Source organism: Cynocephalus volans, chromosome 1 (genome assembly GCF_027409185.1).
Source record: "Cynocephalus volans isolate mCynVol1 chromosome 1, mCynVol1.pri, whole genome shotgun sequence".
NCBI lineage: Eukaryota > Metazoa > Chordata > Mammalia > Dermoptera > Cynocephalidae > Cynocephalus > Cynocephalus volans.
The window spans coordinates 71,310,172-71,334,800 of NC_084460.1; the positions used below are offsets into that span (position 1 = coordinate 71,310,172).

Genomic DNA, 24,629 nt, shown 5'->3' on the forward strand with positions numbered 1-24,629 from the left:
ATTAACCCCCACACTGTGGAGGAGGTTCCACTGGCATCCCAAGGCAACTTGGGAGTCAAGGAGTTCCTGGCCAGGGAGCTGGCAAGGCATGTCTCTGGGAAGGACAGGAAGAAGAAGAGGTGGGGCCCAGAGGATTCAAAGTAGCTACAGAAGGTGTTCCCTACCAGAGCAGGAGAAAACCGAAGCTTGCAGAACTTAAATGCCTCACTCAGAGTCCTGTGGACCGGAGTTTGCAGGCTGTGACAGAAGACGGGCTGAGGTGCAGTGATGCTGAAACTGTGTCGAGTGGTATCTTATGTCTGCAGCCCACAGTCAGCAATTTGCTGCAGTGAGTGTGTTGGAGAGGAGAAGTGTGGTAAAAACAACCATTCAGAAAATGACAATATTTCTAGTAGATTGGAGAAAGGGCAAGGCTAGAGACAGAAAACCAAGGCGAAAATCCCCTTAAGAGGAAGACAGAATGTAAGATTGGCTAGGCTGCAGCAGCCAAAGAAATGAAAAAGAAATTCACTTTAAAAAAACTCAGCAAATACCCGATTGCATATAAGATATTCTGCAGACTTTTGCCATTTGTCTGTTTCTTGGGATATTTTGGCAAGTCCTCACCTCAGGAGGTATTAGTGATGTTTCCTACAGTGGTAGAAATAAAATATAAAACTCTTTTTTAAGTATAAAATATTTATGTGTATAATACAAAATATATAAAAATATAAAAACTCATTTTAAAAATGCACTGAATTATAAGTGATTACGAATAGAAGCAGTTGGAGTTCAGTTCTGGGAGTGAGATTGGTGAATTTAGGCTACAGTATACTGGGAATTTCTTTTTTATTTTATTTATTTATTTTTATTTTATTTTTGGCAGATCTGAACCCTTGACCTTGGTGCTATAACACCACTCCCTTACCAACTGAGCGAACTGACCAGCACTGGGATTTCTTTTTTAAATGAAACTAAAGTATTCTTGCCCTTCTGAATTTAAGGAACACTGAAAGAAAAATAAGAAAGTGAGAAATATCTCAGTGTCTTTCTGTGCCAGATAGCATCTTTGAAACATGTATGTCTATAAACACATAAGCACACATGTGAGATACAGGCAAGGGAGGGAAATTCAAAAAGTTCATGAAAAGTAGAATTGAAAGACAGCATGAATCTTTCCATGAGCTTCTTGAAGACCCCTCATACGTATATATGTCTCTCTCTATATATATCCTTTTCACCTCTCTGTGGAATAACAGACATTCAGAAGCTGGGGTCAAGGGGGGGTCTTTAGAAACCACTGATATTGTTGGCCTTTGACTGGGTAAATGAGGACACTAGGACTGGGCCACAGTGCTAGCTTGCAGCAGAGTATAAATTCACATCCTGGTCTCCTCCAGCACTCTTACCTGTACTTAACCTTAAAAATTCGTGCTACCCAAGCACTAACGCTCTTACTTATCACTTCTATGGTGAAGTATTCAGATACCAAAGGTATGTGTGTCTTTTCTCTGTCCTGTTCTGCTGTCTCTTTCTGTACTATGTGGTTTGCTAAAATCCTGGATGAACCTCTATGGATGATGTAGTGTGATCATCTTTAGAGCAGGTTTTTTTTCTTTTTAACATAAACTGAATTTAAAGAGTCACAACCAATAGACTAGAAGTATAGAAAAGGGAAAAAGCTGAAGAAACTGAGGTGGTTTTTGTCTAGAAGATACTTTCAAGGCAAACTAGTTTGCTGTCCTTCATGGGGATGGCAGGAAGCTTATGTTTTTTCTTTTTTAAAAAGTGTGGGGAGTGGACTTGGGAATGATTGAGAAAGCTCAGAACTGGGCCATCTCTGCCTTGCCAGGTCCTGCTGCCTTTGGACAGAACCCCCAGCCAACCCTTCTGCTTCTTTTTCTCCTCTTTCTGCTAGCACCCAAAAAGTAGAAAGAGTTCCAATGGATAGAATTTTTGAGGTAATATTGGAAGATGCTCCAGATACACAGGATTAATTTACATGAAAACTCAGCATTAGGGCCTGCCATCTTTCGTATGTAAAGATTTACTACTGACCCACCATCAGCAAATGTATTTTTACAGTTATTTTCTCAGTGTGGGCAATAGCTCTCCACCAAACTGTTGATATTCTCTTGCCTGAATACCCTTCTATCTGCTTTACCCTGGATTAGAATAAATGGATACAAATGCATACAAAGTACAGTGGTGCTGCTTTGTATCTGGTGCGAGCACCATGAGCTTCACACCCGTGAGTGAGAGTTACTGCAGCATGATGCCAGGAAATTTTTAGGCAAGAAGTATGTTCTTTCATTTTGATTTTCATGTTCGTAAAGATATAGCTGAAGCTTTATTAATTTAATGATTTTATAACAGCTGAAGTTCATGCTTTCCTGCACTATTTAGAAAGAAAAATCTACCCCTTCTATTCAATTAGATTATCTCTCCTCTGACCTCTGGTTCAGTTCCCATCCTCCCAAGTGTTTAAAGCTACCAGGTTTTTTTGGTTTTTGTTTTTCGTATTTATTTACATAACTTCAGTTCCCTTGTGTGCATGTACTTTCAGAATTGTACATCTGCCTGTGCTTTACAGATGCTAACAGTAACTGATCTTTTTATAACTCACATTAGAAACACAAATTATTTGTTTAACTAGGCTATGTTTTGTACATTAATCTTTAAATCCGTAACATATTTTTAAGCATTTTAACAAAGTTATTTTAAAGCTGATCACAGTAGAATTTTATTAAATAAAAAGCAATGCAGCAGAGCAAAATAATAGTCAGTGTCCAATTATGTTGCAAGACAGGACAGAATGACTTTTTTTTTTTTAATAATTATAACACTTCTTTTCTTGATCTGGAATTTGATAGGAAGTGTATTAAGTATATATAAACACATTTACTGTTCACAATTTGAATTTTTGATAGATTAGCTTGGACCACCACTGTTCATTTTGGAAGGCCATAGCAAAACCTTAAGCATGTTCTGATTCTGACTGTAGCCGTCAGTCCAGCAAAAATGTTCTGAAAACCACATGCACTGTGTTCTGTGGATGACTGTAGTTTGCCTGCACTGAGAAGAGAGAGTTGACTAGGAACTGCAAGTGGTGATTATGACTCTGGGCAAGTCACTGAGCATCTAATTATGTCTTCCGAGTCCTCCTGGTCCAAAATAAGAGAGTGTCTTACTACTAAATATATGATGTGTCGAACTTCTCTTCATAAAACACCAGTTTTAGGAATGATGTTGTTTCTAACTTGTTTTCAGAGGGAGTTTATTGAATTTTGTTTCAGTGGTGTGTCATTGGTATATTGGACGAGGAGGGGGTCACTTTCTCTCTGATGGTTGAGTAGGAATAAGTGTGCAAGATTTGGCCATAAAATGAAGGTGTCACTGCTCCAAGTGGAGTTTAGACACACATTATTTTATTTCTATAGGATTAGTCACTTATCCTAAATAATGTTTGCATAAAATGCTCTCAAAGAAGGAATTAATTTAAATAAAGGCATACATATGGCATTTAGAGTTATACTTTGTTATAAAAGAAACTTTCTTATATACAAAGCTGCTATATATAACATCTGTTGAACTGTCCCACTCATGAGGAGTTGAAATATATTTTGTGGCCAGTTACGTAATTCCAGATGGAACCTGATGAATGACACTCTTTGGTAAGCACTTTTCATTCATTCTTTTCTCACGGTACAGTCATGTCATGATTTTCATTTGTAAATGTCGCTTCATGGAGACTAGTATGATGTGTTAATGCCCTGTGATTCAGCTTTTTTAAAATAATATAGTAGATTGCTGTTAAAATAAATGCTGTCACAGATATCACATTGAATAAAAGAAGCCACACATAAAAGAGTACTTAACTCTGTGATACCATTTACATAAAGTTCAAGAATAGATCAAACTTATTGACGGTAATAAAAGAGTAATAACTTCTGGTGGAAGGAGTTTGGGGGGTGCGAGAGAGGTTAGTAACTGAGAAGGGGCTTCTGGAATGCTGAAAATGATCTTGATCTGGTACTAATTATATGAGTAAATTAATATTTTTAAAAGTTCATCAAGCTGTAAATTTAAGGTTAGTACACTTTATACGTTCCCTATTTTATATCTAAATAAAAAGATTTTTAAAAGGAAAAGATATTTAAAATGAAATGTTTGACAGATTTTGCTGTGACACCATAACCCTAGTTACTGTGGTTGATCTTATTTATCTCTGTCTGCAGCTTTCATCTGGGAATGCCTAAAGAAATGAAATTAGGAAAAGTAATTTTAAAGTAACTGTCTACAGGGAATTGGAGATTAAACCGTTCTAGCTGCTTGAAAAGGGTTAAAAGTATTCGGTTAGGTAAATTAGTAATCTAACATTCTGAAACACAGTTCTTTCCGGATCAAGCATAAAAGGCATTTGCTCTTGGAAGACCAAGAAAGAATTCATGCAGTTCCCATTTGTCTAAAAATAAATAATAAATAAATAAATGTCTGAGTCATGTATTGCATTTTGTTGGAATTCAGTGTCTTCAAGAATAGGAGGAAAATGATTTATGCTATGAATATAATTGTTCTACCCATTGCCCATTGGAATGAATACAAAATTGCTCTGAGAATGTGAAGTAAATGAATTTCTTGAATTGAATTCTGTTTTGAATTACTCCAATGCAAGTGTTTCTTACTTTTGAGCATCAGTATAAAATCCTGAATAAAATAGCTTTATTTATGTTGAATTAAGTTGGGGAAAAAGTTATATTTGTGATTTGTAAGTCATCATTATAGCACAGGTTTGGGAATCAAGTGCATCTAGGTGTGAATCATATCTCGGCTCCACATGAGCTAGTGGCTCAACAGTTCTAAACCTTACATTTCTTGTTGGTAAAACAGGTATATAAATGCCTATGGTGCTATGTTGGTGTGAAAATTAAATTGAAAAAATGAGCACAGTTCCATGTGTGCTGAGGTATCCTGAGTCCCTGCAGAAAACACATAGGAGCAGCAGGAGGTAGTTTAAATGTTCAAAGGAAACCCCGCAATACTCAACATCTGTGAGCCACTAGAAGAATAATTAGCTCAAAATAGCTCACAGTTTCAGCACTATTAGATTGTGCATCTATGCATAGCTTGGTTTTTGGTGGTTGCTGTCATAAAAAATAAGTACTGCAGGAAAATCAGCATGGAGCTTGAAATAAGGGTGGCAGTGTTCAGTCGGATTCCAGAGTTTGAGAAGTTGCACAGTGCCTAACGGGCAAATATATTCCATTCAGAAATCACTGAGGTTATGTAAGGAAAAAATAGTAAGATAGTATCATTTTTTCTTTCAATTTATGTGTATTTGTGTTTTCAAATGGCTTCTAACTTTTCAGCATATAAATACCTAAACTGTTTGAACCTAACTACTTAATAAAGGTAACTATTAGGTATTTCTCTTGGCCCAGAGTTACTGTGAAAAAATAATTGATGAAACATTAACAGTGCCATGAGCTGAGAAGGTTTGAGAACATCTTGCATAGAACCTTGCATTTGGTAGGACCCCTTTTCTTCCCTTCCCCCAATCCAAATATTGTCTTTTATTGGATTCTCTATGATTTATTACGTTTGTTGGGGAATCCAGTAAATCAAAAAGAGCTAGTAAATGATATAAGACCTTCATTAAGATGTATACTTTAATATTTTCCTACCTTCTGAAACCATTAATAAAAACAACCAGATTCCTTACAAGCTATTTGGTTGGCATTGTCTCTCCTTTTAGGTGAACAGCTTCTTTAAGCTTAGTGTACCTCAGTAGAAAGGTTCTCAGAACAGCATGAATATGTCTTGTGGGGTGTTAGGGTTGCCGCCAGGCTGGCGCATGTTTGGTGGTACAGTGGAAGTGCAGTACTGGGGCCAGTTTTACAAACGCAATGTGGTCCGTTTCTGCCTGTGATTAGTAGTTTGCATGCCTGCCATCCTCACTTGTTCTAAGATGAACCAGTCTCATAACATTAAGTTACAAAGAAAAGCCAAATTTACTTGAACACCACAGCAATTTGGGAAGTGAATTTTCAGTGCGATTCTCCAAATGCTTGTGGTAAAAGTACAAGGGACTTGAATCATTTTCCCATAATTAGTTTCAGTTCTGGAGGTCTGCCCCTCTCCCTAATCCTCCTGCCTTGCATGCACATCTCTTCCAGTAGAAGCTAGTGGAAAATTCCAAGACCCTTTTACACTACTGTCATGAGTTATAAAAAGTATGCCATTCAGAATTGACTTTTTCTTCTGCATGCTTGAATTTTTACTCACAGCTTGAAGGAAAAAAGTCATCTGAAGATCTATTTCTCTATAAATGGGGTGAAGGGCCACAGCATCACTTAGAACCAGCACAGAATAGCTGACCCAGTTTTCTTCATCTTTAGGGGGTCAAATATTTGTATCGATGACTGCTTTTGGGGTGATGGTGTGTGATAGCACAGCACACCCGCACTTCGTTTTCAGAGCCACAGCAACACTCGTTCACACAAGTCACTTGAGATTCCCATCCTAACTAACGCACTCAGTGGGAACAAAAGCTCACATGCCAGTGGGAATGGGGGCCAGGGCAGGCTCAGGAAGGAGGGAGCAGCAGCAGAGCTTCTCCTGTTGTTGGGTTGGTTTGTTTGTTTCAATCAAAATGTGAGTCATCTTGTCCTCATTTTTCAACCAGAACTCACTGTGGTTACTTCTGTAATTTGGTCTTGACTCCTACAAGGCAGTTTAACTTTATCAGTGGTAGTGCATTGTGGAAAGCTTCCCTCAGTTATAGAAATTTAGCTTCAAATTAAAGTGGTCCGAGCGCCAGCTCAAACTTTGTGGCTTAAGGTCTTTATTGAATCCCTGCAGCGGAAGAACCTACATTAGGGTTTTGGCTGCTCTTTGTGATAAATTATGAGTAGTTGGTTCCACTGGAATCTTGGCCCTCTCTGGAGTGGCTTTAGGAGGATTCTGGCTTAAGGAGGCCAAGGTTAGAACGTAAGTGAGGATTTTGTCCCAAGTGCCTTTTCTGCATCCCAGCATTTTCCAGATGATATGTATAGACCTAACAGCATGATTCTACTGTCCTACACCCTTAGCCTTCAGTCCCCTGCAGCTTGGATGCCTTTGGGGGAAAAGTCCATGCTAGCCTAGGAAATTTCCTGAAAATGGCAGTGGTAAACTCAGAATTGGAATTTGAATCCTCATCTTAATCATTGTCCCCAGTGGCCACTGGCTCTGCTCTGCTTTTTCATGGCAACTGGATTGTGCATTTCAGTGGCCGCAGTAACTGTTCAAGGATCAAAATCAGACCAGCTGCCTTTGAAAGACAAGCTTACATGAGTACACCTAATGGATGTTTATAACGATGACCATGAAGTCATACAAGTGGAAGCATAATACTATTTGGAAAGGTTTTTAAATAAAAGAAAGAAAAATCCTGCTGCTCACAGAAACAGGCTCAAATCTGGAAAACTGTTGTGTATAACAAGCACCTCTCTGATGAGCAGTGGATGGATACTTGGGCCCTTTCTTTTATCGTCTCCCTTTATTCTCCATTTAATGTTGATACAGTTCCATCTTTCTTTAGTCATCTGTTGTGTTATTTCAGTATCTTGTTAACCTCTGATTCTAACCTTAGGAGAATTATATTATGTTTGACCAGTGCTTAAAGTTACCGCAACAATCTATTCTTCAAACGTTCATTCTGGGCACCTCAGGAATAAACACCAAGACCACTCCTCAACATATTTTCTTAAGAGGGGATATCATTAGAACGTAGATTAGTCTTGGAACTCATTCAGGCAGCTTTAAGTCAATCCAACTGTATAGATTCCAAAGATAACAAACAGTACAAGAAAAACAATACATGGGTTTGTCCAATTAAGAAGTATTGAAGTGTTGACTTCCATAAAAGAACAGAAATGTCAGTGTACAGTAGTACCATGGATACATAAATTATGTTAAACTCATACAATGGAACACTACATGGGAATGGAAAAGAGAACATTTTAATAATTACAGCAATGTGGATGAATCACAGAAATAATAAAACAGGCCAAAAAACAGAATATGAACTGTATTGTTCCAATTATGTGAAATTCAAAACTTAGCCAAATTAACCTATGGTGGGTGATAGAGAGCAGAGTCAAGGTTAGCCTTGAGAGGAGGGGACACTGATTAGGAGGGGCAGAGGAATACCCGCAGTGCTGGAAATGTTCTGTATCTTAAACTGGGTGACCATTACACAGGCACATGTATATAAAAAGTCAGTAGGTTACACACTCATGATCTGTGAATTTTATTCTGTGTAAGTCATATATCAAAAAAAAAAAGTGCTGAATTCCATAAAACAGAGACAGCACCACATAGAGTCTGAGGCACAGCTAAGCCAGCAACCTGCATCAATAAAGAGGCCAGGCTGGCTCTTTCTGGGAGAATGTTTGGGGCAGCAGGCGTGTATGTGTGAATGGAGGACCTTCCTGCTCTTGAAGGCTTATTCTGCCCGACCTTTATTCCTACAGTGCTTTCTTCAAAAGAGTTGCATTTCACCTTTACCAACTAACTTGCTTATTCACAAATCCTTCTCATCCCTAGAAACCTGGCCACGCCTGTACCGTCGTCTTCAGACCTAACTGGCTGCATTTTACAGCTACAGTGAACAAGGGTCTCGTCATAGCCAAGGGAGGCAGCTGCCGTTTGTGCTTAGCCAAAGACGCAGCATGTGGAGGCTTAACTGCTTGTCAGTCTAGGCTCCAGTCAGAAGAAGGAGGCAGCAGAGCCCGGGGAGATCGAGCACTGCTATTAGTTGCAGGGCTTTGACACAGGCATGCCTGGGTTAACATGCTGCTCTGCAGCCTGCTGCCCCTCTGATCAAGCAAGTAACTCAGCATCTCAGCACTTCCTAACAACAATACAGTATCTACCAAAACTGTTCTCCTCCCTTTTTCCCATGCTTGTTCCCACTCAGTAATTGGCGTGCTTTGGATGAGACACTTGTGTGCAGTGTTAGAATGCAGATGTTGGGGGAATGTAGTACAGTCTGTCAAAAATCCACAAAAAGAGGTGTGGATTCTTTATTTAAATCTTTTGAAAATCTGTTTTATTTGAAGAGGCTCTGAAGTGAAGAAACTTTATCATAGTTTTGCCAAGTATGTGCCTTCTGATAACTCTCTGAGCTTCAGTTACATATCTACAAACAAAGAAGAGAGTATCTACCTTACATGGGCTGTTGTGAAAATAACACATAGTATGCACCCAGTAAATGCCAGCTGCCACCACGGTGATGTTCAGCAGCATGGTCACCACTGTCATTTTACAGTAACCGCCCATGGAACGACATAGGGAACAGTGCCTTCCCTGTGTTGACTTCAGTGACGCTGTCATAATGAACAATATCCTTTCTGCAAGAACCCTGTAGACTTTCTAAACAAATGAGCAAAGGATGCTAGCTTCACAGTAACGAGCGACAGCCTCTTGTTTTGTTTTTGAGAGGTGAGTGGGTGCTAAGTAAAATATTTCCTGCACCATCACCTTCCATGGCTGCTGGGATCCTGATCTGAGCTGGCCATTGAAGCTGACATAGGATTTTTAATCACTTAAACTGAAGTGGATAGAGAAAAGGTCCCTATTAAGTAGAAAGAACTGTTTATTATCAAACATTTTTCATCCTTTTTTCCCCTTTTTTCCCTTTCTCATCCAGAGACTGTTTAACAGCAGTGGTGTTTAGGGGTGAAGAAAGGGAATGGAAAGGTGGCATGCCACCGTTAATCCTGTGCATGGCAGCTGTGGAACCCTCATGGCACGGGGCAGACTGATCATGTAGCAAATAAACTATCTGTATTGAAAAATGTCCCATTACAGGAAAAAGCATATATGGATTTATTGTGTTTATTACTCATAAAGGAACCATATTTGAAAATTTGGACAATTAATTACCTGTCACAAAATAACCAATTGTTATTTGAGGAGATGGTATTCTGTTAACTTCTTATCCCAACACCATTACTTTTAAGAACTGTTACAGTTAAGCTTAAAACAATTCTGGTCAGGAATACCTGTTATTAATACTTTATGTTAAAGTCGGATGCCTTTTTTTTTTTATAAGAATATTTAAGAATCCATTCCTTAGTAGTTAAAAATAATAAGGAATTTAATGCACTCTCCTCAAATGTTAAACATAGATAACTAACTTATGGTGGGAATTTTATGGTTTTATGCTATTCAGCAAAATGTAATTCTCTCTAGCAGCATTTTTCCACCAAAATTAAGAAAATCAAAGTTAAGAAGACCAGTTTGTATAGAGAAATTTTAAGCTATGTCTGTGTGTAACAATTTTCGAGATTTCTTTTTTTTTTTGACCGGTAGGGGGATCGCACCACGCTCAGCCAGTGAGTGCACCGGCCATCCCTATGTAGGATCCGAACCCGTGGCCTCACCACACTCAGCGGAGAGAGCCACTGGGCCGGCTCCAATTTTCAAGATATCAAAGACTAGATAGTCTCGTAAGCTCGAAGTAATACTTCCATTATCTTCAGACTAAAGTTTATAATTGTCCAAGAATCAATATCATTTGTTGATTCCAGAAATTTAATGGTAGAGAAAATGCTTTCAGGAACCTAGAGAAAGTAAAAGGAAATAGTACCTCTTAGGAATTCTGAATCTTATCTACCAAAGTGGACTGGTTAACCCCAAAATACCTGCTCACAAAGCAGTTTGGGCCTACCCCATGATATTGATTTAGTTCCTGACTCCTTCTGCTATAAAAACAGAACATTCAGAAGAGTAGAATTGCCTATAACTCACTGAAACTTAAAGTGATAAAAATACAGTTAATAATAAAGTCTGACCACTTTAATGGGCTCACTATGTAGTACCTGTAAGCATGATAGGAGTTCAGGCAGGGAGAAGACGTCACATGATGGACAATTTTAGAGCACAGCATTTCTACAAGGAGGCACTCAGTCACGTGACATACAGAATAAAGACATTATATATGCACACTTATGTTGTTCTTTTCTGTATTGAAAGGGAATTTAATATCTTACAGAGTGGATGTGTGCGTTGAGATATGTAACTCAGAGAGTGTAGAAGTTAGATCATTTCATCTGGTAAAAGTGAGTAGAATTACAACCTTTAAGTAATGTGAGATACAGCACAGATCTTGGTAAGTGTGTTTCTGGTATTGTTATTAAAATTAATTATAATTAGAGTCTTTGCAGTTGTGCAGCATCTTACAATTTCCAAAACACTGTGGTACCCATTATCTTAATTGAAGCACATGACAGTCCTACAAGGTCACCCATGTAGGGAAGAAAACCTGTACTGTGTCTGAAAATATACACTGGTGGTTTTAGCCAGGGGCCACTAAACAAATGTTGTACAGTTATTCGTGCTTAAAAAAAGGGGAAAAAAAAGTCATTTACTAAGTGTAAGAAGCCAATCTGAAAAGACTACTTGGCGTGTCATTCCAACTATATGGCGTTCTGGAAAAGTCAAAACTAGAGACAGTAAAAGGATCAGTGTTTGTTTGCAGGATGGGGAGGGATAGGCAGAGCACAGAGGCTTTTTAGGGCAGTGAAACTACTCTGTATGATACTGTAATGGTGGATACACTTCATCATGCATTTATCCAAACCCATGGAATGGGCAATACCAAGAGTGAGCCCTAATATAAACTGTGGACTTTGGGTGATAATGATGTGTCAATGTAGCTTTATCAGTTTTAACAAATGTGCCACTCTGGTGCAGGATGCTGATAATGCAAGGGGCTCTGTGTGTTGGGGTCGGGGGTGGTATATTAGAAATCTCTGTACTTTCCTCTTAATGTTGCTGTGAACCGAAAACTGCTCTAAAATTTTAAGTCATTTTCTACATATAAGAAGGAAAAATTAAACAAAGACAAAAATGTTTTCATTCTGTAGCTTCAGATTGTACCAGTAAACCTAGCCAGCTATTTAACCATCAGAAGAGCCACTAGGGTCTTCTGATGGTTAAATAGTTAAATGTGCAGACACTAACACCCTGGAAAACAACTTCAAAAATATGCTTGTCTAATGATAATTGCATCGACCTCATATATAAAAATGGCTTTTTTATATTTAGATTTCTTTAAATGTGATCATGCCCAAGATAGCTCTTCTTTTGGTATAAAATGGCTTTATTCAAATTATGGGCGAACATGAACATACCATCCCCTTTGCTCAAGTTTAGTTAAATTCCTGAGGCTGGCTTGGGCCAGAAACAAAATCCCTGAAATGGTCTCAATTTTTTCCCCTTTTCCTTTTTCATTGTTGGTGGTGGTCTTGAGGGCCTCAGAGGCCCCTCAGGAAGAGGAGAATGGACAGTTTCCCAGTCCACTTTAAGCACTTCTTGGAACAGAAAGAGTAATGTCAACCCATAAACTGTCCTTATAAAGTCACACTGCAGAGGATGGCCTCTTGCTGTGGATTCATGAATAAGACAATTTCATGACATATTTTTTCCCTTTTGCTGTTGAACACAACTACCAACATATGCTTTGGGCAGCCAGAGTGGAAATCTTCAATGTGTAGCATGTTCAGTCAGACACTAACTGTTAGTTCGTGACATACAGAGGTGAAGAACTCACAGTTCAGGGTTAACCTTCATTCCTGGAATTTGCTGGAACAGTCATAATGAAGATGCTAATGTATGTCCTGGAATACGGCTTACTCATCTTAAGACAGGGAGATAACTAATCACCTGATTAAGCCACATGGTAGAATAGCCCACATCATGTCCACAAGAATGTTAACATGTGAGCAAGGGTTGACGTGTGCCCGTTTGGTCCAGAGGGAATGTGACAAAATTGAGAAATGGAAAAGCTGGATACTTTCTTCCTTTAATGCTTTGTTCAGATTCTCTCCTAAAAAGGTCAATAACAATTGTAAATATTCATCCCATGGAAAATGATGTACTCTCTAAGAGACTGTGTCACCATGATAATATAATCTGTTTCCCAAAATGACCTCTATGTTTTAGTCTCCCTTCCCTTAAAAAAAAAATCCATGTCCGTGAAAAATAAAATTACATATTTTTAAAATGACAAGTTATAATGTATATTTTTAATTTGATTGTTGATTTTTAAAATATTTAATATATTGGCAATTAATACTTTGTAGTGTTAAATTGTCAGGTTGATGTAAAGATTCCAAAAATAATCCACAGACGTGTGAAAGGTTCCTCAAAGGGAGAACAGAGGCTGACTGTAGAGCAAAGTAATTACCATCAGAGGAGCCAGGGGAGGAGGTGGGTCCACAAAGGTTTTAGTTAGGTCTAGTTGAATTGCAGAGATAATGGTTTTAGCTGATTGAAGGAATGATATTGTAAGAGGATTAGGTCTACTTCTCAGGAGATTTTTAATAGGTTTTACATCTTTTGTCGACTGGTGCAAGCTAGGATTAGGACTGGGGGAAAAAAGGTGATTTCGTGGGGAACTATCTAATTGAAATGTGAATTTAAAGACACACAACTAGCACACGTGACCACAGCTCAGGTAGAGAAGGACAGAGTCACTTCTCTTATTTTTAAACCACATGTAGAATAGTCATTTTAATCTGAGTAAATTGTGGAAGCTTTTATTTGAAAACATTATTATTTTTACTATTTTTATTTACATCAAATCATTCAGCTTTACATATTTTTCTCATTTTAAGCATTAAATGAGAATGCTGGTGTCAAGCCACTTTTGGTGATACCCCTCTGTAGGGTGCCGGATGGCTGACACACTCAGTAGTTTTTTAAATCAAATAGAGGGAAGGGAGGCCCACCAGTACTTCCCTGAGACTGAATTTCACTGGCCTGATTTCCAAGTGGTATACTGTGAAATTCAGGATTTCACCTTCTTTCAACTTTCATAAAAGGGCTGTAACAAGACATGTGGTTTCCATGTATGCTTTCTCTTGGTTTTCATATAATTTTTTACTTTTCCAAAGTACAGAGTAAAAGTTCATGTCATTCCTTTACACACAGGATATTTTCCCAGTTGCTTTTTTTTTTTCTTAGCAACTTTGGCACCATCCTCAAATAAAAGGATTACATATGTCACCTGTCTGCATTTGATAACAAAGTTGTCCACGCAGTAGCCGGCATATGCCAAGGCTGAGATCTGATGTTCCAGGTGCTAATGCAGGCCCTGGAATGTCCTGTACCTGCCTAAAGGCAGGAGTAACAGGTGGTCTGTTTTCTACAATAACTGTATTACCAGGGTAATCAGGAAAAATGGCCATTCGGACATAGTTCTGAATAGTTTATTATCCTTTCTTAAAGAGGTTTCAGTGTAGTGACCAAAGGGTTTAACATGCCCACCATCCCACTCTCCCACACTCCTACCTTCTTTGCCTGTGTTTCTTTCTCCTTTCATCTCTTCATCCTTCTGTGCAGCATCTGCCACCTCTTAGAGATACTATCTGTTCTGACGAGAGTGTGGTGGGATAACTGGTGCGTCCCACTGGGGCAAGAGTCTTGGGCATTTTACTCCTCCTCTGACTTATCCCAGGCACCTAGAACAAATACTGCCTGGACTTGTGTAGGCCCTTAATAAATATTTTTTGAACAAATGAATGAACTTTAATGCCTCCTGTCCCACACTGGCAACCCCCAAGGGTTGAGGGCTGAGTGGCATTCACTCAGTCACGTGAATGAACCGTCAGCACAGATGGTGTCCATGCGCTCTTCTCTCAACATCTTCCAGTCTTTCCATGCCCATGGAAAATGCTGCATTGTGTCAGAGGAGGGATTCAAGTACTTTCCCTCATTTGTCTTCCTCTCCAGATAGACCACACGAGACTGCTCGATAGCACAGCTCACTGGCACTGTCGTGGCCCATGTTTCCAAGTGATTTTTGAAAATAGTTGGGATTACGTCTGCCTGACCTGTGTCCCAGAGATAGTCTCGGGGCGAAGTGAGCTGAAGCTTCAGAGTGCTTGAAGTGCCGCTCCCACGGTCAGGTGACTGCTGCTGAGGTGACGACAGCATGGCTGCAGTGTCGAGTGCTCTCTTTCTATCACAAGAATTCTAGAATAACCCAGGAGAGAATTCCCATTGCCAGGTTCCTTCCAGTCAAAGGGGGATGTAGTGAAAACAGAATAAGTGTAGACTCCCAGGAAGGGCCCTGTTCTATTTCGAAGGGTCCATAGTTTAGAACAAATACACACAACCGTTTGCCTGCTGAGGTGTCCTTATCATTACACAATATAAATCCTCTGCAAATTTTGAACACCTAATGTGGAAACCATCTGTACATGTTTCTGATTCATTTCATGTACTCTCTTGATCTCAACTTAGGAAACAAAGCTGTTCAGGCCCTGTTGTCATTTCATGGCCAGATATGCAAAGAGACAAACCACCTCCTTTCTTCCCTATGTAACAGTCATGCCATACAGTGACACGCATCCTCATCTTGATTGAATCCATCACAGGCAGTGTCTGTGTTTCTCTCTCCATCACACACACACACACCTTTAATCTATATATTCCTTTACCTCAGTCTTCCAAACTTTGCTCTTTTTCCATAAATAAAATCTTTCCTCCAATGTCTTTTCATGTCATTTGTGAGCCAAAAAAGATTCTGATCATGGTATAATGCCACTATACATATTTTAAGAAAGAAAGCCATACATTTTGATATTACATTTGTCACAATAAAGGGCCTATATAAATCTCTAAGTGCTAATCTCAGAGAAAAAGACTAAAGATTAGGGGGAAGGAGAATCTACTTCCTATTTTCTACTGTTTTAATAGTTTGACTTTTTTTTTTTTTTTTTACCTTGCCCATATCTTACTTTCATTATATTTTTGTTTTATTTTCAAAATTATGTACGTGGTGGTAGGGTTGACTTGAACTGTTGATTTTCAATTACAAATGCACAAAATTTCAGTTATTTCATGATTAAAATAAGGATCATGGGTCAGTCCGAGCATCTTACCACCATTTATAAGGCCATTATCGTTTTCAACTTTAATATACAGTAACTGGCTTACAGACAAGCTTTTGGAATACATACCATTTGTCAATTGTAAAGAGCTATATTGATTAAAACCAACACATTTTCAAATTTCAGTGTCAAGACCATACAGATTATATACTGCCTCAGCAGGAGGTATGATATCATGGAAGTCCATTTCCTAGTTCTACTCTCAAGCAAACAATAATCTCTCCATAGCAGGAGGCTTAAACGGTTAATCCAGTACGTCGGACAACCTATTTAATAAGCAGGACTGCTTGACCATAGAAAACAAATGCTATATGTATGCAATACATAATGTCTATATATAGTAGACATTGATTGTATTTTACATACTGTGTATAATAAGCACGTTATACTGTGTATATTACATGAGATATATAGGAAATTGTATTACACTTTCACTTTTCCAAGTTACATATATTGCACTTCCTCTACCATAGTGAAACTTTGTCTCTTCTTTCCTTACTATATTTATATGTAATTAATACAGTAATAGCAATTGCTTTTCTATAGTCTTAAATGGAGTGTTTAATCAGCTTATCTGAATGCACAAAATTTGCTTCTAATACCAAACATGATCATATTCCATGATTTAGGATATAACCAATGGAATACAGCAATGGTTCTCCTCCTCCTGTACTTCAGGAGACCAGTGGCTATGGATATGAGGGGATTTTTCTTTCCTTTAATGGATCAAGCTCGGGGTGTGGGGGGTTGGATATACAGCTAAGGAGTGTTTTCCAACCACTCGTGATACAATACATACATGCACACACACTCAATCCCTGGCAGTGTGGGGTGGGGCTGGTAGGCTGAGTTCACTTCTGAGCCTCTTGTCATCAGTTTTTTCCATTGACGGCAGGTATGTTTTTAGGATTATAACTGCGCTCTTCCCTCTGCATAGATTGATGAGTAGTAGCTCTCATACCTTGTTGAAAGGATATATTATTATTGCTTTTAAAGAAAGGGATTGCAATTCAAGTTTACAGGTCCCACCCTGTACTTGTGTCACTTAAAGAAAAAAAAATAGCAGAAGAAATGTTTACATCAATTTAATAGGCATTAGCTTTATTTTTCAAATCATTCTGTTTTAAAGTGGCTATAGAGTTTGCAGTTGTTTATAAAACACAAGGAATTTATCAGGATGAAATAGTTGTTTATTTCCTTTCCATATTTCCTCTTATTGGAAAAAAATACATTTGGTCTCTTAGCAAAATACAGTCCATTTCACTAAGTTATTTGTGAGATTTTAGAAAGTATTTTTCATATCACTAAGACAGAGGTTTAGAATTGTTGCTGGATTAGCAAGGGAAACATGACCTGTAGTGCTCTTTCAGGTCACCGTGGTGTCTAGTATACTAACTGTCATGAGTTTATCTCATTCTTGTTTAGCCACTGCGCAGAAAGTGAGCCTTCCCCGTATTGTTCCATTCATATTCCTCTGCCTTCATTCAGAAGCTGACACTTCCTTTGCCTGACAGATGAAAGGGCCAGTGTGGGATCTTTTGATGATGTGCAAAACAGCTTTCCTAGTCTAAGCCCCTTAGGCTGTGCTCACCCCTCACAAGTTGAGATACTCTTTGCCCTAAAATTAACCAGAAACTTGGTCTTATTTTTCTTCCTGACAAGTTTTTACATTTCTTAAAAATCTTTTTGGTGTTTTGTTTTTTGTGTTTTTTTGGTCTCTTATTTTTAGTGTTGATTAGGAAGAGAAAGGAAATATGGAAACATAAAAAAAATAAACAGCCCAAAAGAAAATACATAAAATAATGTTTACTTTTTTCCTGTAATAATCTATCAACGGACGTTAGGTTGTGATGTTGAGCCTTTAATTATGTGACTTATTTATTATTTCATTATATATTATTTTCTTCCTATGAGAAAAGCAGTATTTAATGTCACAGGTGACAAAACACAGAGGAGAAAAACAAGCAGCGAGGTGAGGCTCAGTCACTTTAAGTGGGTTTCATATTTGCTTTTTGCTTTTGTTCCTGAGCCAGGAGCCTATAAACCCAATGAGTAAGAGCACAAATTGCCTTTCTCAGGTGCACGTCGCCAAGATAGGCCAGGAGGACAGGTGCTTTGCTGATGAAAAGATAAATAGTAAGGCACTCCTGGTGATATTTAGGTAAATAACTAAAGAAGGAATTTTGAAATACCGACGTGCTACTGTCCAAATGTTTACTCATTGAGCCTGGGAAGGAAGAAATTTTGGTCACCTAATGTAGAATTCTTTGTTCTTTTCCATCTTGCAGCAGGAGGGTCTAAAAGACCCAAAGGAAGGGGGTAGTTTAAAAAAGAAATATAAGCCTTGCTTGTGGGGTTTCAGGTTATACCTACTGTGGGCTTAATTAAGCAAATACAATTTAGCAGTATGCATTTGGCAAAACATTCTTTCATATTTCATGACTGTTTATTTTAGGAGATGACTTGCCAGTCAGGCAGATTAAGATGTTTACTACGATGTGGCTTTTATCCCTCACTGTGCTGTGTTATCCATTGCCTATGCTATAGTAGATATGGGGAAGTTATTACACATGACCATGACCATTTACAAACAAATAGGAAGTTAGAGTTAAACAGATATTTAGGATAGTTTGCCTTCCAAATATTCAAACCTGTGTTACTGAATATTTTTTAAGTTTAGCATTATTATTTGCACATCTATGAATTTTAGATGATTGAAAAAGGGCATACCACTGTGACCTTTTTGGGAAAGTAGAGAAACCTACTGGAGAATTTACCTAGGAGCTTATTAAGACATTGCTAATCAATTTTATATTACATTATCTATATCTAACAGGTCTTTTAGGTAAGTTTTGTTACTTTCTGTTCTTTGATTTGAAGGAAATTCTCCTGTCACAACAATCGGTGGTGCTGGGAACATTCATTCATTTAAACTCATGGCTCAAAGAAATGATTTAATCGCTTCCTCTCTGAAGGTAGGGAGTTGATGAGAAAGACAGATTAGGAGCCAAAATCTGTGCTGAGATTAAGATAAAGGGACCTAACAAAAGGCTTATGGTGAAATGAAAGATTGAGAAAATAATTATACTTTTCTGGGGGAAAGTGTTGAAGTTTACCAACTTTCGGAAGGTTTTATATGGCTTTAAAAAATCACATTCTTTACAGTGTAAGCATTGTGATGTAATGTCATCATTATAATATTTAATGATTAATCTACAGTTATTTACATGTCTTGTTTAAACAAACATTAGAATATGTATAGTCCATATAAAGAAAATTCCAGGGTCATTTGGGGTTTTGTATGAATAGTTCCCATGTTTACATGTGAAAATGATCATTTGTGGAAGAAAAACAGAGCTTTCAGTATCCTGTTTTGGTTAGGCACTCTATAAAAAGTCTGAAACAGTGGAATCATCATAGCCCTGAGAACAAACGGTCAGACCGTCATAACTTGAGCATAACCACCCCACGTGGGGACATGCTGAAAGCCGGTTTTTGGAACTGAACAGGGGCTGCGGCGCTGAATCTCTGTCAGACACTTGGAAAACGTACCCCTGTTTATAGATGACAAACCCTTAGGGTAGAGCCCTGAGATTCTGAGAAACATAAGGTCTGCTTTACTTAATTTCCCCTCATTTACCAAGAGTCACAATCTATTTTTGTAAATAAATTCAGGAAATTGGTAAAGCACTTGACTCCATCCGTTATGCATCAGTCATTAACATGATTGTCACGTTTTTCCTGGCTCCGGAGCTGCTGTTGCTCAGAGCCTCCACACATGCCTGCAACCAGCTTAGAACGTCCCTGCTATGGCTGTTGCTGAGCTTGAACTACTTACACAAACAAGACTGCCCTCCAATTTTGCAAAGAAGTGCACATCCTCTACTTTGTTAGTAAAGATTTTCTGTATTGATTCTGGCATTCTTTCCAAGCACTCCTTTTCACTTTTCACCCCATGACTATATTACACCCTGGGATAGAATGAAAGAGATGATCAATCACTTAAGCGTACCAGCAGTCATCTCTCTCCAGCTCTAATTTTTTTTTTGGGGGGGGGGGGTTGTTAAAACCGAGCTAATCTTAGTAACTTCAATTGTTCATATAGTAGGACTGGTTTTTTCCTACCTTCATTAGCCACTGAGTGTTGTTCTCCATGATGCTCTCCAATGCTTGCAGCCTCTGCACCGAATCATCGTAATCTAGTGGTGCATCCCTCTGCACAGCATTGGATACGTAGGAGTTGGAGGAAGAGCGACAGTTGTCCATCTCCGGCAGGAGGAAAGTGTAGCTGCAGGACCCATGCTGGACCTGATACTGCTTTTTTCCTATGCTGTCCATGCTTTTGCGAAAGTTGTTGTAGGCTGCGGCCAAGACAAGATCACAGCTCAAAGTAAAGAAAACAATCTGCCACATTCTTTCTTTCTTTCTTTGAGTAATAAACCACCAGTTTAGCAAACCTCAAGGCACATAAGAATCCAGAGTCCTAAACTGCTGTCGAAAATTCAAGGCTATGCTGGCATGGCTAAGTCCATCAGTGAAAGTCTTCTTCTTCCTCCTTTTTCAGTAGCAAACTTGGTTTTTAATGCTGTCTTCTCTCCAGGCACACAGTCAACTGTCAGATCGCAGTGGGAAGAATAGTCCTGCTCACTTGGAGGGTTGTATTAGCTTTAGAGAGCTGCTTTCATGTTCCTCTGTTTCTCTTTCCCCAGATTCTACAGTGTCAGTATCCAAATCAATCACTTTCCTTTCCTTATATGATAAGTTGATAAGAGAAGCCAGACATGTGTAGGGAGCTGCTCCGCCCCCCTGGTTTATCCGTTATCTTCCTGTAGGGAGGTCACTAGCCAGGCAGCAGGAAAAATCAGAGCCTAATGCTTGCTGTCCAAGCAGGACTGTGTACTGCAGAAACCCTCTGGGAAAAGCCGATCAGTTACAGGACCCCTGGGCATTTCCGATGCACCACCCTAATTAAGTATTTCCTAGAGAGAGCAGTTGGGCTCTTTTGTCTAAAACTGATTTCACAGTGCTAAGCTGGCAAAATATCTGAGGTAGTAACTTTAATTTTAAAGTACAATGAAAGTTCCTGTTTTTTCCTTTAGGAATAAAAATACTACAAATATGTCAGGACTTCAGTTTATTTTTGTTATTACAAATAAAGAGAAAGAAGTTTGGCTGTTGTAAACTCTGCCTTCTCATAGGGAAAATAGTTTCATTGGTATTACTTGATTTTTGAACTGTTAGCTAATTTATACAAAATTTTTTTTAAAGCAGTTTGATAGGAAGATCTCCCTTTTAAAAATTATATTAGATTAGTTTCTGAGCTCTGATATTTGTTTTTTTAAGCAAAGTATCCACTTTAGTATTCAAAATAAACTTAAAATATACTGGACTGATTAACACTTCATTAAATTATTATAATGGATAAAGAAATTGGAATTTAAATAAGAGTATGTTGAGAGAGGAAGACACCAACTTCTTTATTATATCAGGATTTCCTCAAATCTCTTGATTTTGTAACATATTAGCAATAAATTGTTCCCACTCAGTTTTGGACTCAGGTAAATCACTTTCCCTTTTTAATTAACCTCTATGTCCTTACCTATAAAATTCAGGAGTTGAACTAACTTTCAAGAGTTATCTATTTCAATTCTATGACTCTGTAAATTCTGTGAGTAAATTCTCTGTAAATTCGTTCAGTAACTAAAACTTAGTTCAGAGATTAATAATATGCTAATTCACCAGCCCAAATATACACAGGAAAAAAACTTCCAGCCTTTGCTGAGATCTATTTATATCTCAGTGTACAAGATATATTATTTTCAGTGAGTGGTAGAATATCGGGTACATGACTTAGTGGACCACATCTACCCGTGAAACCCAAGTATTCAGTCTATTTTATGAAAGACCAACTTTCAGAGGGCTAAAGAATTATGATTTTAATTCACAGGTGAATATGGCAATTGAACAGTGAATTTTGTTTTCCTTGAATCTGTTTTCAGGAGACCTAATTAAACCTTTTAAAAAGTCCATCTTATTACTAGGCTGATTCCCAAGTTCCCTCTAGAGCAGGGATGTCCATGGATGGAATTCATGGGCCCATCAGCTTGGACAGGAAAAAAATATACATCTTTATTTGTCACTAAGCTGTAACTGAAATACAGCATTTCCTTTATCTAAGTATAGTTAACAAACAACAGTTGTCAATATCTGTGACTTTCTCATCAATAGAAATTGTAGATGTTTTTATTATCGATGTCTCAGCTACCTCTGATACTCAGCACTACAACGTTGTTAGACCCATGCTTTGATCCTGCTATTGAATATTTGAATAAAGTAGCAGATGTCGTCTTCTGAGAAAGGAGTTCATAGACTTCCCCAGACTACCAAAGCTTCTTCTGTAGTACAGAAAAGTGAGGATTCATGCTCGAGAAGTGGCACTTTAGCAGAAGAGGTAGTTTGATTTCACCAAGATCCTGGCATACGGTTTCCACCAAGGGAACAAATTAAAGAAAATATACCCATTCAGGCAAAGAACCAGAGAGGAAAGCATTTAGATCAGAGATGAATCCTGTGTTAGAATCCTGGTTCTGTGTGACCTCCTGCAAATGCTTCATTTCTCTAAGCCTCAGTTTTCCTACTTGTAAAATAGAGATCATTCTTTGTAGGGTTTTTAGGATGAAGACAAAATGTAATAGTAAATGTTATTTAGGAATATTAGCTCCCTTTCTTTATAAGCACTTTCCATTAAATGGAAATCAGTTCTTCCACCATCAAATAGTATGTTATTCTGTGATTGAATGTGAAGCAGTAGAATAGGGTATAAATTTTTTCTTGTAAGTTTATCCACTGTTTGAAAAAAGCATATTATAAGGTATTAATATTGCATGTGTGGTTTTAAAAATCAGTTGTCTTTCAGGCAAATAGGGTGGTTTAAAAAGAAGAAACAGGAAGAGGATGTATCACAAGTACTTCTTGTCTATCAGTTTTATTTATATCAGGCAGTCTGCTAGTCACTGGGCAAAGAGATTAACACAACTGGGTTCCAATCTAAAGAAGCAAATAGTGTATTGAGGGAGAGAGACCCATAAATAACGAGGATGTGGTAAGAGGAAGAACTTTGAGTGCACAGAGAGGAAGTTGATGTTGCTCCTGGGGGGCTCTAGTCCTGCATGCAGGTGACATGGACACTGTCCTTATCTAATCTCTAAAGATCAGAACATGGAAGGGCAGCTCCTTGCAGATTCCTAAATGGAAATGATTGGAACTAGAGAGTCAAGAGAAGCTCTGGTTAGACCAGAAACCTTTTCTGTGAAGGGTCAGATAGTAAATATTTTAGGCTTCACAGGCTGTAGGGTCCCTGTGAGAACTACTCAACTCTGCTGTTGTGACACAAAAGCAGCCATTAGCATGCGAGTGAACAAGCGTGGCTGGGTTCCAATAACACTGTATTCATGGACACTGAAATTTGAATTTTTTGTAATTTTCACATGTCTTGAAATATTCTCTGGATTTTTTTCAACCATTTGAAAAGGTAAAAACCATTCTTAGCTCACATACTATTTGAAACAAGGCAGGGGCTATAGTTTGCTGACCTCTGAGTTAGAACCGAAGGGTGTCTGTCGGGGGAATAGGAAGTGGTCAGTGAGGCCACTCTGCAGCTCACAGCCTAGTGAGAAGCGTGAGATGGACCAGGGAAGGAGGCTTATGAAAGGTGCGGGAACATCTGCCCCAAGAGAAAGTGCCACTTTGAAGCAGGATGTAAATGCAGTGCCTGCAAGGGGAAAGTACGTATGAGGGTAGAATAAAACACCGCATGTGTGCAGGGCCCACCTCAGGCAGCACAGCACCAGTCGCAGAGGCAGCAGAGACACTCTCTGTAGGCAGAGCTGCACACCAGACTGTCACAAGTGGCCCCTGAGGATGTGCATGATGTCCACCCACAGGGGTGCCTGGGAGACCAGCAAGAGACCCTCAAAGGAGACAGGTTTGGGGGAAGACGGGCTCGGTTGTGCCTTTGGCCAGCCCTCCTGCCCTCATCTGTAGATTCTCCTCCTGTGGTTGTTTAGTAAACACACAACTGGTAGCTCTCAATTCCTTCCACCCTGGCCTGTGGATAAGGAGGCTTGACTGTGGTTCTCAGAGCTGTTCATTTTCAGAGATGTTGGGTTTTCTTCAATGACTTGCTGACAGGATAGCTTAAGGCAAATGAGGCTGTGAGAGATATTCTTACAGACTCCCCAGAAGCTGCCTGCTTACCCAACCAGTTTTATTTTCCTAACAGTTCTGCTGAACAGCTGTGCGTGATGCTGCTTATTTTCTTAATAATGTTTGTTTTCTCCCCATATTATACATCATCAGCTGAAATTTCAGAGGCTCCCATTTATTCTCTGTAGAACTGTCTCGAGTTCTCGTTATACTGTTAGATGGCACCAAAAAGACCACAATTACCTACTCCCCAAAAGAAAGAGATCATCATTACAAAGAACTTTGGTTTGCCCTGTTGAAGGAACATGGGCAAAAGCCAGAAGATCTCCTGTGGACTGTGGGCTGTCTGTGCCTCCCTTCAGGAGTGTAGGTCACTGGTGCCACAGATCTGCTGCTGTCTCAATCATGGAATCAGACAGATGACAACCTTCCAGATGCCCCAGGTCACCCAGAGCAATCTGTACAGCTCTCTCAGACATTTTGCTCTATTTAAATGGT

The 24,629-nt window shown here is 38.8% G+C and overlaps 2 protein-coding genes across 11 annotated transcripts in view; one reads left to right on the forward strand and one right to left on the reverse strand.

Annotated features, from left to right (window-relative positions):
* Nucleotides 1-20,591, reverse strand: part of ANGPT2 (angiopoietin 2) — a 55,454-nt gene extending 34,863 nt beyond the window's left edge. For all 4 annotated transcript variants that reach the window (XM_063074723.1, XM_063074713.1, XM_063074703.1 and 1 more), the window contains exon 1: nt 20,052-20,591. In XM_063074723.1, coding sequence (XP_062930793.1) covers nt 20,052-20,339 — 288 coding nt within the window. In that variant the 5' untranslated portion in view covers nt 20,340-20,591. The remainder of the gene's footprint in view (nt 1-20,051) is intronic.
* MCPH1 (microcephalin 1) overlaps nt 1-24,629 on the forward strand; it is a 249,251-nt gene that overhangs the window by 162,717 nt on the left and 61,905 nt on the right. The window lies entirely within an intron of this gene.